The 15,183-nt window shown below is 46.0% G+C and overlaps 1 protein-coding gene across 17 annotated transcripts in view; it reads right to left on the bottom strand.

Moving 5' to 3' along the window:
* The window catches only part of nfasca (neurofascin homolog (chicken) a), a 300,495-nt gene that overhangs the window by 114,582 nt on the left and 170,730 nt on the right, over nt 1-15,183 (bottom strand). For all 17 annotated transcript variants that reach the window (XM_043716460.1, XM_043716472.1, XM_043716466.1 and 14 more), the window contains 3 exons: nt 11,978-12,083; nt 5,828-6,024; nt 2,990-3,112 (listed from right to left, as the gene is read on the bottom strand). In XM_043716460.1, the coding sequence (XP_043572395.1) occupies nt 2,990-3,112; nt 5,828-6,024; nt 11,978-12,083 (426 nt within the window). The remainder of the gene's footprint in view (nt 1-2,989; nt 3,113-5,827; nt 6,025-11,977; nt 12,084-15,183) is intronic.

Below are 15,183 nucleotides of genomic sequence, written 5' to 3'. Positions count from 1 at the left end.
TATCACCTGATGAAGGAGCGTCGCTCCGAAAGCTAGTGTGCTTCCAATTAAACCTGTTGGACTATAACCTGGTGTTGTGTGATTTTAAACTTTCCTATTTGAGTACTTATTCAAATTCTTTTAAATGTAACTGTAGCCACATCCACCACTTCCTCTGGAAGTTCATTCAACATACAAACTACTCTGTGTAAAAAAAAACGCCCCTCATGTCTTTTTAAAATCTTTCTTCTCTCACCTTAAAAATATGCCCCCTAGTTTTGAAATCCCCCACCCTTGGGAAAAGACACCTGCCATTCACCTTATCTATACCTCACATTTCTGTAATATAGTTATTCTCCCAGAAACTCCATGTGTACAGTTATGGCCCCACCATCTTCTCGCCACTCCAAGACCCATACAACACTATTGGGTGGAGTTGACCAAGTGACTAAAACAATTAACGTTCTTTGATATGTTTCTCATCATTCACTGTACACTCCTACTGCTGAAAGTTTCAAGCTTCATATCCTCCTGTGATACAGCATTCCCCGTTGCAGGTTAGTTCAGACCCCTCAGCACAGCTCCTTCCAACACATTCTGACACACAGACTAGAGTACCACACCATGTGATACATGGTCACTTTGGACTGCCACTCTAAAAGGGACACAGTACCACAGAAGATTAGGCAACATCCGATGAGCAGGAAGATCAATGTTTCAGGCAAAAGCCCTTTATCGGAACAGTGTGCTTTTCCAGCACCACTCTAATCTTGACTCTAATCTCCAACTTCTGCAGTACCCACTTCTGCCCAGTACCACAGAAGATGGAAGCTGTGGATGCTTCTTTTAAAGGTTGCATTAACGGGAAAAAGGATGGCAGCAGTTTAAGGTTGTCAACTCCCTCATCCATCCTGACTTGGTGAAAATCCAGGCCACAGCGTTCAATTGTTCAACTAAACTGAACTGTGTCTGACAGCTGATCTATGCTCACTGTATATGACTGATTGAGACTGGGTGTTGACTCAGAACGGAAGCAAGCAGAGAAGCTTGACGTAGCATGAACACGTGTGCAGATAGTTTGTGAGTTGAGAGGTTTGTAACACATAAGCAGCTGCACAATTAGAAACGAGCATCTCTTCGACATTGAAAAATATAAAATATGCAGCAGGAACGGCAGGCAAAGCAACAGGAAGTAGGCAAAATAATCTAAGTCTCTAGCATTGAACACAATCGTAGTGAATTGACATTGAATGTGCTGTCGGCTCAATATGGTATAGAACAAGGATGGTGATACACAATGAGCACCTTTCACACCACTGACAATGACAAACCACTGTTTTTTATTTTATTCATTTGAGGGACATGGGTGTCGCTGGTTGGTCAGCATTTATTGTCCATCCCCAGTTGCCCCTTGAGAAGGTGGGGGTGAGCTGCCTTCTTGAACTGCTGCAGTCCACCTGCTGCGGGTTGATCCACAAAGCTGTTAGAGAGGAAATTCCAGGATTTTGACCCAGTGACAGGGAAGGATCAGTGATATATTTCCAAGTCAGGCTGGTGAGTGGCTTGGAGGGGAACGTGCAGGGGATGATGTTCCCATGTATCTGCTGCCCTTGTCCTTCTAGATTGAAGTGGTCGTGGGTATGGAAGGTGCTGTCTGAGGATCTTTGGTGAATTTCTGTAGTGCATCTTGTAGGTAGTACACACTGCTGCTACTGACTGTCAGTGGTGGAGGGAGTGGATGCTTGTGGATGTGAATATTGTCTTAAACGAGGCAGAGAGCTTAACCTGACCCACTAAACCCTGAAAACCCAAGATTATTGACCAAGTAAACAGACTGCTACATAATGCTCATGTTCATTACTTGTTGATGTATGTTTGATTGTAATGGCCTGTTGTTCATTAATCAAGCTATTTCTAAACAACCTATTCAGAGATGCTATTACACACCTCTGCAGACCCTGGGATCTGAAGCTGGACCTACTGGCTCAGAGGAAAGGACACTACCACTGCATCAGACGATCCCTCTTGTTTATGAGTTTGTTTTTATATATCCAGATGTGCTCTTGCACACAACTGCACGCGTCCTTCTTTCCCATGACCAAATCACCCATGGTTTAATTTCCATCTATTACCCACCACCAATAAATTACTCATGTTTTCAATTGATTAAATTACATGCAAATCCCACCAAGGGCAATGCAGACCACCAATGGTGAGGGAGAGGTAGGGAGCTCAATCATAATGGAGTCGGAAGAGGAAATAACCTGCATTGATATAGCACCTTTCTGTTCTAGATAGTTTCCCAATCATCCTGTGTAGAGATGTCATGACACACCTCTGGAGTAGGTAGAACTTAAGCTCAGCCGTCCTGGCTCAGAGGTAGAGGTACTACCATTGTGCCACAAGAGCCCTCTTACCTTCACTTGTTCTCTTTCGTAAAGAAGCATCAGTCCTCCTCGTACCAAAGCCACCTTTTTTCCAGCAGGATTCCATTCAATATCTCCTGCTTTCCTATCGCCTGTCTCCCCCCCCCCCCAGCAAACTGCTCAGATCCTTTGCTCTTTCTCTGTGAGATATTGTCTAATCAACTCATTCAGAGAAGTTATTCAACACCGGTGGAACTTGAACCCAGGACTCCTGGACTTGGGTTAGGGACACTACCACTGCTCCCCATTCATTGCCCTGTGTGATTGTGCTCAATTGGATGGACCCAAAGGGTCAACTGACTGACTCCACACACCTGAAGGCAGAAGATTCCAGAAGGCATTCCCTGAACCATCTGCAAGCTCAAAGATGTTAACAGTTCTGCAAACAAACTTCAATGAACCAGACTCATCTTTGCATCTCTCCAAGAAAAATCAGAAAGAAGTGATAGATACAGCGACCTGGTTGAGAATTGGTGACAAGTCAACATCACAAATGTTAATGAGGATATGCAATAGCCTTGATCCCAAGGAGTTAAACTTTCACAGCATTTAAAAGCCCCAAGCAGCTATGTAGCTAAACTTACTGCTGTCCATCCAGAAGATGACAGGAGGGGGAAGTCCAGCAGGAGGTTGACATGGAAGAATCAAGGGTGCTCCTTCCTGTACCTGGAAAGGGTCTAAGACCTCCTTACGCCACAGGGGTGCCTCTACAGGTCAGGTAGCAAACAGAGAGACAGAGAGAGGGACTGTCAGTGATAGCACGTCACACCGAGTTCAGATACATCCAGGAACAAACAGCAGCAGCTATAAACAAACTTGGAGCCTTTGTTAGGATTCAAACACCTCTAGGTAGACAACCGGGGGGGGAGAGAGAAAGCAGCAAAGGGGAAAGCAGACCAATTTTAAATACCATTGATGGGAACATTTACAGGAGGGAGGGATATTGGTAATAAAAAAGACCATAAAATCCTGACAGTACCTGTGGAGACTGAAATAACAGGCTAGATTCACGGAGACATTATGGGTTTTGTTCTCCAGTTTCAGAGCCTCCCATTGCCTCAATAAGGGACATTTTACTATGCTGTCTACCACTCGGGCACTTCAATGGACGGTGTCGAGTCTTTCCCAGGATCGAGGACCTACAGGTGTGCAAGGTACACCCGCACTGAGAGCTGCTGGCCAATCAAAGGCTTTGTTGCACTGGCCAGTATTATCAAGGGGTTCCCAAGACATTAGGAGAGGGGGTGGGTGAGGGATTTGGGGAGGGGCCTACTGCAAAGGCAAGAAGTATCTCTCAGTGAAACTCTTTGCAGATGCTGGGTCCCTCAGTCAAGTATGGAAAGCGTTTGCTCAAGTGGAACATCCCCTCCTGAGCCAACAGGGGGCCCATTTCCACCTCACAGATATCTGCCTGTCCTGCCGCATTACTATCAGCAGCAATGCTATGGACTCCAAATGTAGGTCTTCAGATGGTGAGCCAATGGGAGCAGGGATCTGTCCCTGAGTCTCCTGCTAATGATTCAATCCCAGTGGAGTCAGGGTCCCCACTGCCCACCCCCATAGAATCCCTACAGTGCAGGGGGAGGCCATTCTGTCCATACCAACCCTGTAAAGGGCATTCTATCCAACCTACTCTATAACCCTGCATTTCCCATGGCTATTCCATCTGACTTGCACATCTTTGGACTGTGAGAGGAAACTGGAGCACCCGGAGGAAACCCACGCAGACACAGAGAGAATGTGCAAACTCCACACAGACAGTCGCCTGAGGCTGTATGAACCCGGCTCCCTGGTGCTGTGAGGAAGCAGTGCTAACCACTGAGCCACCGTGCCAGCCCTTGCCTGATTAAATGGCCCTCACCACCCAATCCAGCAGAGGGAAGGGCATTAGATGACACCTCGTGTTGGGGCCAATGGCATTGCATCAGAACTAGGAAAGATTTGAAATGGTACAGGTTTTGAAGAAATGCAGGAAATGCAATCCACCATTTTCCCTCCTTATTTGAGACTCCCAGCCTCCATGGAAACTTAGCTCCCATTGTCTTTTCTCTTTGTTGAGTTGGAGACTTGAAACAAGCCCTGGCCAAATCAGTGGGCCAGATGTGGGCCTTGAGGGGTCTTTAAAAGAGATAAAAGACTTGCCTTTCCAGAGTGTCATTCATTCCCAAAGAGCATTACAACTAACATAACAGTTCTGAAGTAGAGTTAGTGTTGATAATATAGGAAATGTGACAACCAACTTACACAAAACAAGCTCCCACAGCAATGTGAAAATGGCCAGGTCATCTGTTTCAATGAGGCTGACTGAGGAATAAGTATTAACTTGGACATTGGGTAGATATAACTCACCTATATTTATTGAAATAATGCCACAGATCTTCACATTTCATGGAAGCTGGGGAAGTGGGACAGGTTTAAGAAGAGAGCTCCAGGAGGGTCAGAAAAGAGTAATTAATTCAGTGGGATCTAGTCAGCTTAAGGAAGAGGACAAACTAGAGGAGTTTGTCAAGATCTGGTCAGGAGCATTCAGAGATTTGTAGACAAGGCAAAAGATTTCAAATTTGGTTTCAGGGAGACAATGAAGGATTGGGATAATGGGCAAGGTATCGACCATGGACTTGACTTTTAAGTCATTGAGTCTCACATAAACAATGTGGGCAATACAACATGGTCTCATTCGATCATGCAAGCCCATGCAATGGCCCCCATTGGCAAGGACTACATCTACTGCCAATTCCCAGAATGCAACATGTTGGCCAGCCAATTCAGAGAGCAATTTGGTCAGAGATTGAAGTGTCACATGGACGTGAATGGGCAAGGCTTCTAGATTTCTTCAATGGAAAGGTCTCACATGTTCACACTATGTAGGTGGTCACTGGAAAGTTAATCATTTATTGCCTGTTCCTAATTGCCACTTGAATGGATTGGCTTGCTCGTCCATGAGTCAACCACATTGTTATGGGTCTGGAGACACATACTGTATCAGCCAGTTCAGGTAAGGAAGGCAGATTTCCTAACATACAGTGAACCAGGTGAAATTTACAATAGCCAAATAGCAGTTTAATGGTTATCATTTACTGTGACTAGCTTTTTAGCTCCAGATTTATTCGTAAAATGTAATATTTTAGTTTTAAATTCCAGCAGCTCCTATGATGGGATTTGAACCCCTCCCCATCCAGAGCATTAAGCCTGGAGTTTTGGATTGCTGGTCAGGTAGTCTCACCGTGATACATTGCTCTCCCCCGCTCATTCTGACTGGAGCTTGATCATTATTTCTTAATTCAAACTGGCAAGCATCCAGAGTGAGATCAAACTTCACCTTCGCTGGATTCTGAATCCAGAACCATCACCAAAACAAAGTCCTACCCCGATACGTTCCGTGTAAAAGAGAGTTGCTAATCAAATGTACAGATTGATCTTACTGGAGACTCGAAGGAATATTTTGTGGGAGAGTGCAGTTCCATAGTCATTTCTGGCTGAGCACTGGTATTCCCCCTCATAGTCCTCCGCCCGGCCGCTGTAACGGAAGTCCATTGTGAGGGTGCCTGACCGCGATCGCATCGACACTCTGGAATCTTTTGCGACATTGAAGAACTTTCCATTGCGAGTCCACGAGAAGCTGTGGAGACACGGTCAGCCATCACACCATCGAACCAAGTCATCACTCCATTCCCCATCCTGTTGGGAAGTGCTCAGGTCAAAATCCCAGGTCCTCATTTCACCGGGCTGATCAACCCTTGAGGACCACTCTAAACATGGAGAGATTCCTCCAAGTGCAGGTGCTGACGCATGTCTAATGGCCTGACTGCAGAAACATGAACTTTCCCCAAGGAAAGTGCCGCCTCACAGCGCCAGAGACCCGGGTTCAATTCCCACCTCAGGCGACTGCCTGTGTGTTTCCTCCCACAGTCCAAAAAATGTGCAGGTTAGGTGAATTGGCCATGCTAAAATTGCCCGTAGTGTTAGGTGGAAGGGGTAGGGGAATGGGTCTGGGTGGGTTGCTCTTTGGAGGGTGGGTTGCTCTTTGGAGGGTCGGTGTGGACTTGTTGGGCCGAAGTGCCTGTGTCCACACTGTAAGTAATCTAATCTAATCTAATCTTAGACCTTTTACGAACATACATGTAGAAATTTAGGCCATTCATCTCCTCAAGCTTGCCCTGCCATTCAATGGATCATGACTGATCTGCTTGTGTTTTGAATTCCACATTCCCATCTACAGCCAATGACCTTTGATTAATTTTCTGATGTATGGACCTCCAAGGTCCATGTGTGACAGTATCTTCCAGAACCGGAATCCCAATCAATGTGCACTGAACCGAGTGGCCATGCAGCTGGGAGGGGAGCTGGCTGAAGGGTTAACTATCTTTAGTATATCTTCAGGGTTACTTTATTTCTCTTTGGGGAAGAGCTGGGAGGTGATGGGATGATTCCTGGGTTGATTATCAGCCTAACAAGCCACTTCGGGATAGTGAGTACACGGTTTAAATTTCTTTTAGTTCCGGTTTTTCTTCAGTTCCTGGACACAGTCGGAGAGGTCACGAGGTCACATATTTGGGTGGTTGCTTTACCTGAAACACTACTCGGGTAGTGACTCCCTCCCATCCTCCTCCTCTAGATGAGATTAGATTAGATTCCCTATAGTGTGGAAACAGGCCCTTCAGCCCAACAAGTCCACACCAACCCTCCAAAGGTTAACCCGCCCAGACCCATTTCCCCCTGATTAATGCACCTAACACCATGGGCAACCTAGCATGGCCAATTCACCCTGACCTGCGATTGTGGGAGGAAACCGGAGCATCCGGAGGAAACCCACACAGACAGGGGGAGAATGTGCAAACTCCACACAGTCACCCGAGGCTGGAATTGAACCTGGGTCCCTAGTGCTGAGAGACAGCAGTGCTAACCACTGAGCCAGCGCGCCGCTCTAACCAAAAATAAAGTTCTGTGCGGCAGTTGGTAAGGTGACAACTGTTTTCTTTTGTGTTTCATTTGTTTTTTTTTCCAGCAGTCTATTTGGGAATTTAGAATAGTAGGAATGGAGGTTAAGGTTGTTGAATGTTCCTCCTGCAGTATGTGGGAGGTAAGGGTCACCACTAGTGTCCCTGCTGACTTCATTTGTGGAAGTGCACCCAACTCCAGCTCCCCGAGAACCATGATAGGGAACTGGAGCTGGAGCTGGGTGAACTTCGGATCATTTGGGAGGTGGAGGGGGTTATTAAGAGGAGTTACAGGGAGCTAGTTACTCCACAGCCACGTGAAGAAGGTAGATGGGTTACAGCCAGGGGTAGGAAAGGGAACCGGCAGGCAGTGCAGGGATCCCCTGTGGTGGCTCCCTTCAACAACAAGTATACTATTTTCGATACTGTTCAGGGGGACGACTTACCAGGAGTAAGCCATGGGGCATAGGTCTCTGGCGCAGAGTCTGTCCCTGTTGCTTAGAAGGGAAAGGCGAAGAGGAGCAGAGCAGTAGTCATTGGGGACTCCATAGTTAGAGGGACAGAGAGGAGGTTCTGTGGGAACGAGAGAGATTCACGGTTGGTGTGTTGCCTCCCAGGTGCCACGGTTCGTGATGTCTCTGATCGTTTTGTCGGGATCCTTGAGTGGGAGGGGGAGCAGGCCCAAGTTGTGGTCCACATAGGTACCAACGACATAGACAGGAAGAAAGGTGGGGATCTAAGGCAGAAATTCTGGGAGCTAGTGGGGGAAGCTTAGAGTGAGGACAAACAGAGTTGTTATCTTTGGTTTGTTGCCCGTGTCACATGCTAGGGAAGCAAGGAACAGGGAGAGAGCGGAGCTGAACACGTGGCTGCAGGGATGGTGCAGGAGGGAGGGTTTTGGATTCTTGGATAATTGGAGCTCTTTCTGAGGAAGGTGGGACCTCTACAAACAGGTTGGTCTTCACCTGAACCAGAAGGGTACCAATATCATGGAGTGGAATTTGCTAATGCTCTTTGGCGGAGGTGGGGGGGTGTTAAACTAGTGCAGCAGGAGGATGAGAACCTGAATTGTAGTTCCAGTGTACAGGAGGTTGAGGGTAGTGAGGTCAGGGATAGGTTTACAAGGTCGTGAGAGGGCACTGGCAAATCAGGATGTTGGTTTGAAATGTGTGTACTTCAAAGCCAGGAGCACCCGGAATAAGGTGGGTGAACTTGCAACATGGGTTGGTACCTGGGATTTCGATGTTGTGGCCATTTCAGAGACATGGCTCGAGGAGGGACAGGAATGGTTGTTGCAGGTTCCGGGATTTAGATGTTTCAGTAAGAACAGAGAGGATGGTAAAAGAGGGGGAGGTGTGGCATTGTTAATCAAAGGTGGTATTACAGCAGCTGAGAGAATGTTTTAGGACTCATCCACTGAGGTAGTTTGGGCTGAGGTTAGAAACAGGAAAGGAGAGATCACCCTGTTTGGAGTTTTCTATAGGCCTCCAAATTGTTCCAGGGATGTAGAGGAAAGGATAGCAAAGATGATTCACATTGAAGTGAGAGTAACAGGGTAGCTGTTATAGGGGACTTTAACTTCCCCAACATTGACTGGGAATACTATAGTTCAAGTAGTTTAGATGGGTCAGGTTTTGTTCAATGTGTGCAGGAGGGCTTTCTGACACAGTATGTAGACAGACCAATAAGGGGCAAGGCCACATTGGATTTGGTACTGGGGAATGAACCCAGCCAGGTGTTAGATTTGGAGGTAGCTGAGCACTTTGGTGATAATGACCATTGTTTACAATAGCAATGTGCAGGGATAGGTATATACTGCAGGGAAAGGAGTATAACTGGGGGAAAGGCAATTACAATGTGATTAGGCAAGATTTAAGATGCATAGGATGGGGAAGGAAACAGCAGGGCTTGGGCACTCTTGAAATGTGGAGCTTATTCAAGGAACAGCTACTGGGTCCTTGATAAGTATATACCTATTAGGCAGGGAGGTAGTTGTCAAGAGAGGGAGCCATGGTTTACTAAAGAAATTGAAGCTTTTGTCAAGAGGAAGAGGAAGGCTTATGTGAGGATGAGGCATGAAGGCTCAGTTAGGGGGCTTGAGAGTTATAGGTTAGCCAGAAAAGATCTAAAGAGAGAATTAAGAAGAGTCAGGAGGGGACATGAGAAGTTGTTGGTGGATAAGATCAAGGAAAACCCTAAGGCACATAGGTATATCAGGAATCAAAGAATGACTAGAGTACGATTAGGGGCAATCATAGATAGTGGTGGGAAGTTGTGTGTGGAGCCTGAGGACATAGGGAAAGTGCTTAATGAATACTTTTCATCAGTATTCACATTGGAAAAGGGCAATGTTAGTGACTCACCAACATTAAAGGGATTTAAATGGGCATTGGACATACATATGGATAATAATGGACTGGTATATGTTAGATGGGCATCAAATTAATTTCTCAGGTCGGCGCAACATCAAGGGCCAAAGGGCCTGTACTGCACTGTAATGTTCTATGTTCTATTGTGAATTCTGTTTGGTAAGGACTTGAATCTGGAGTATCTGGCCCAGAGGTAGGGATTCTACCCACTGCACCATAAGAGATGCTGCAACCACAACTATTTACAATTGATAGGAATGATTTGGAGGAAAGAGGCCAATGTACTGTAGCCAAGCGGAAAGGTAATTTGCTTGAGGGATACAACCAGTTTCCAGAGAGAACTGAAAGAACTTACAGCGGATGCTGTAAATCAGAACCAAAAGCAAAAATTGCTGGAGAAGCTCAGCAGGTCTGGCAGCATCCGTGGAAAGAAATCAGAGTTAATGTTTCAGGTCCCGTGACCCTTCTTCAGGTTCTGAAACGCTAACTCTGTTTTCTCTCATGTTACTCCAGACATGGCCTCACCAACACCATATATGGTTGCAGTAAGACTTCCCTACTCTTACACTCCAATTCCCTTGAAATGTGGGCCAATATTCCATTATTCTTCCCTTTAAAAGAAAATATATCATTTCATTGGAGGCAGTTCAGAGAAGGCTCACTTCGATGATCCCCAGTATGGAGGCATTGTCATATGAGCAAAGGTTAAACAGGTTGGGACTCTACTCACTGGAATTTAAAAGAATGATCTCATTGAAACCTATTGGGCTCCTAATGGGCTTGACAGAGTAAATACTGAGAGGATGCTTCCCCTAATGGGAGAGCCTAGGACCTAGGGAGGGCATAGTCTCAAAGGGGCACCAAGACTGAGATGAGAAGGAATTTCTTCTCTCAGAGAGTTGAGAGTCTTTGGAACACATTGCCACAGAGAGCCCTGGGATAAAGTCCTTGTGTATTTTAAGGCTGAGGTAGATGGATTCTTGATGAGTAGGGGAATCAAGGGTGATAGGGAAAATGTAGGAAAGTGGGCATGTGGAAAGTCAGATCAGCCAAGATCCTATAGAATGGCAGAGCAGGATCAAGGGGCCGAATGGCCTACTCTTATGCTTATTTCTGATGGTCTTATGGAAGTTCAGTAACTCAAGGACTCAGATTTACAGGGGCAAAGGAGTGAGAGAGGCATGATTGGGTGTTTTTTTTAGCATAGTGAATTGTTGGTCTGGATTGGACACACTGTAAGGTGATGGAAAAGGATTATGAACAGGAACAGGATAAGTACTTGAAAAGGAAATAATTTTCCAGTGTATGGTGAAAGACAAGGGGAGTGGTACTGATTGGTAGTTGGTTCAAAAAGCCACCAGGGACACAAGGGGATGAATGGCCCTTTCAGCTGTTTTATTGAGGTGGAGTCAATATCCTCTCCACATCGTTTTCTCTGGCATTGTACTTGGATATTTAGCGGAAATTCTGTTTACATTGACAAGTCAGGTTTCCAATTAGGCGATTCCCCTAAATAAAAACTGAAAGAACTGCAGATGCTGTGAATCAGAAACAAAAACAGAAGTTGCTGGAAAAGCTCAGCAGGTCTAGCAGCATCTGAAAGAAATCACAGTTAACATTTCAGGTCTAGTGATCCTTCCTCAGAACAAACCTGAAATGTTAACTCTGATTTCTCTCCACAGATGCTGCCAGGCCTGCTGAGCTTTTCCAGCAATTTCTGTTTGTGTGTGTGTGTGAGAGAGAGAGGGAGGTGTGGAGATGCTGGTGTTAGACTGGGATGGACAAAGTTAGAAATCATACAACACCAGGTTATAGTCCAACATGTTTATTTGGAAGTACCTACCTGATGAAGGAGCTCCGAAAGCTTGCACTTCCAAATAAACCTGTTGGACTATAACCTGGTGTTGTGTGATTTTTAACTATTTGTGTGTGTGAGTGAGAGAGAGAGAGAGAGAGGAGATTGCTCTGTTGGCCAATGAGACTACAGTACCTGGATCCAAACACCAGAGGGTGTTAATTCCACATTGCTCAGAGATTAAAAATCACACAACACCAGGTTATAGTCCAACTGGTTTAATTGGAAGCACACTAGCTTACGGAGCGACGCTCCTTCATTGCTCAGAGGTGGCCACTAGTGGACAATAGTGTTTGTTGTGGGGCTCAGAACATGTTCTCAAACTCTGTGTCCCCCACCACCCTCCCTTCATCTCCTCGTCCCAGAAATATACTGCACCCCTCACATCACTGCACAGAAAGAATTACATACGCTGGAGTTGGGTTCCCCTTCCCTTCGCAGTAAATAACCACGTTATCTCGTGGGTCTACGATATAATCCTTTGGACTCTGCTTGGTAATGGTTGGAGGCTGGGCCACTGCAAAAACAAGTAAAGACAAGAAATAATGGTGATGATTAATATGTCAATGCTTACAGACAGAACACCAATGTAACCTCCTATCTTTTCCCTCAAAACCCAACTACTCTGTCAAATTGCTAACTGAGTTTGAAATTCAAAGTCATCTCACTGTGTCCAGCTCGAACATTTTTTTTCAGGCTCAGCTGTGCAGTTCTTCTCTCCTTGACAGCATTTTAAAAGTCAGCTAGTTGCTGTGTTTAATTGGCTGGATGACTATGAGTGTGGTGCACAACTTCATGGAGGACTGTCTCCTTGCCTTGCCCTGCATTTGATACTAAGTAATGCCCCTCAAGCTGTTGACTCATTTGTCTGTCTCCCTCTCAGAGAGAGATGCCTATAGACCCTCAAAAACAATGGCTACTTAACAGCGCTCTACTACATAAAACCCTCTACTTTTCCAGACCCTTTCAGTTCTGAAGAAGAATCATATTTGACTCCATAAACATAGAAACTAGGAGGATCAGTAGGCTGTTCAGCCCTTTGAGCCTGCTCCATCATTCAATATGATCATGGCTGACCATCCAACTCAGTCCCCTCTTCCTGCCTCCCATTCCCTTTGATATAACTAGTGGAGCTGATAAAGGGTAGCCAATGGATGTGCTTCACTTGGACTTTCAGAAGACTTTCAATAAGGTTAACAGAGAAGAGATAGTATGCAAAATTAAAGCATATGGATTTAGGGCTAGTGTAATGAAATGGATAGAGAACTAGTTGGCAAACAGGAAACAAAGAGAAGGAATAAACATGTCTGTTGCCAAGCAACAGCCTCCTGGGATACTGCAGGGATCAGTGCTTGGACCCCAGCTATTCACCATACACATTAATTATTTAGATGACGGAGTGGAAGCTAGGTGGGAGGGTGAGCAGGGAGGAAGATGCAGAGATGCTTCTGTGTGATTGGAGAGGTTGAGCAATTGGCCAAATGCTTGACATATGAAGTATAATGGGTATAAATTTGAGATCAATCTCTCCAGGAGTAAAAACAGAAGGCAGATTTTTATCTGAATGGCAATAGATTAGGATAGGGGAGGAGATCTGGAGGTCCTTGGACACCAGTCACTGAAAATAAGCATGCAGGTGCAGCAAGCGGTATAGAAGGTAAATGGTATGTTGGCCTTCATGGCAATAGGATTTGAGTAGAGATATCTTGCTGTACAGGGCCTTCGTGAGACCACGTCTAGAGTACTGCGTGCAGTTATATCCAGGCAAGGACTCAAAATCTTATCTCTTTCCCCAGATACTGCCAGACCTGCTGAGCTTTTCCAGCAATTTCTGACTGGGTAAGTGACTGGGGGAGGGGGGAGGAGCACTGGAGTGGTATCAAGAGAAGAGGACAGGAAATGATGAGAGAAAGGGGAGACTGAGGAGACAACTGAAATTAGCTTTCTCTACCTCCTCTGCCTAGAAATAAAACAGGAAATAATATCCACTCCGAGGGAAATGTATCCAGGCACTGTACGCTGCGCGTGGAGCAGCAGAGACATACAGATCCTTAGGCTTTACTTAGAATCAGCTTTTGATATCAAAAGCTGTATGGAATATGACACACAGACTATGCACATATAACACTATGGACGCTGAGATAAGACCAAGCAGACAAACTGAAGAGAAAGGAGAGTTGAGAGTGTGGTGCTGGAAAAGCACAGCTGGTCAGGCATCATCCAAGGAGCAGGAGAATTGATGTTTCGGGCATAACCCCTTCACCAGAGACAGCCTCATTCCTATTGAAGAGCTTATGCCCGAAATGTCAATTCTCCAGCTCCTCGGATGCTGCCTGACCTGCTGTGTTTTTCCAGCACCACACTCTCAACTCTCCAGCATCTGCAATTCTCACTTTCTCCTCCCTGAAGAGAAAGGAGACCCAGGTTTAACCAGTCTACAGATGAATCCTGCAGTATTGTGCATGGGAATGGGACTCAACTGTAAACAAGCAGATGGACGGAGTAGCAGAGCAAAAGAAGACCCAGGGGACAGGCAATGCCTGCCAGCAGATACAGACAGAAGCCAGGCCTCACAGACCTCACTCAGGTCAACAGACAGGAATTAATGAAAGACATGAAAATGCATGCAGGACAGATCAAACAGCCTCAGTCAGATTAAACACGGATGAGGTGAGGGTGTAAGTGGGTGTTAAATCCTTACAGAGACCAAAGTCTGACTACAAGATGCAGAATTACAGCACCTTCCCGGCTACAGTGTCATGCTATAAGCAGCTGCCCGAATTTTATCTTTGTGACAATCAAGCCAGTCTTAAAGATGGATGCAATCATGAAACAGTGAGTAAGTGCCTGGACGTGGGTAAGATACAGAAACTCAGTGAGCCCAGGTGGTGGACCACAGTTTCGAGGGAGATGTAATTTCATCAGATGTACTCTGACCTGATGCTGAGCTCTTCCAACGTTAAGCTAAGGTTTTGACACTGGCATGGCTTGACACAGTGGTCTTCAATATAGTGCCAGCCATGGGAAGTTGACAGCACTCTGGCCTCAAAGCTACAATACTGTGGGCCATAAACCTCATTACAGAGGCGGGACGTATTATCAAGGTTTAGACTTTGGTGCAGAACTGAGGGAGTGCGGCACTGTCAGAGAGTCAGTACTGATGGACAGCTGCACTGCCGGAGATTCAGTACTGAGGGAGTGCTACACTGTTACAGGGTCAGTATTGAGGGAGTGCTGCACTGTCATAGGGTTAGTATTGAGGGAATGTTGCACTGTAAGAGGGAGTTGTGCACTGTCAGAGGATCTGTACTGTGGGAATGCTGCACTGTTGGAGGGTCAGTACAAGGGGAGTGTTGCACTGTCAGAGGGTCAGTACTGAGGGAGTGTTGCACTGTCAGAGGGTCAGTACTGAGGGAGTGTTGCACTGTCAGAGGGTCAGTACTGAGGGAGTGTTGCACTGTCAGAGGGTCAGTACTGAGGGAGTGTTGCACTGTCAGAGGGTCAGTACTGAGGGAGTGTTGCACTGTCAGAGGGTCAGTACTGAGGGAGTGTTGCACTGTCAGAGGGTCAGTACTGAGGGAGTGCCGCACTGTCAGAGGGTCAGTACTGAGGGAGTG

This window comes from Chiloscyllium plagiosum, chromosome 26 (assembly GCF_004010195.1).
Source record: "Chiloscyllium plagiosum isolate BGI_BamShark_2017 chromosome 26, ASM401019v2, whole genome shotgun sequence".
Classification (NCBI taxonomy): domain Eukaryota; kingdom Metazoa; phylum Chordata; class Chondrichthyes; order Orectolobiformes; family Hemiscylliidae; genus Chiloscyllium; species Chiloscyllium plagiosum.
Note: the sequence above shows the minus strand (reverse complement) of the source record. Positions and strands in the feature narration are given on the sequence as shown.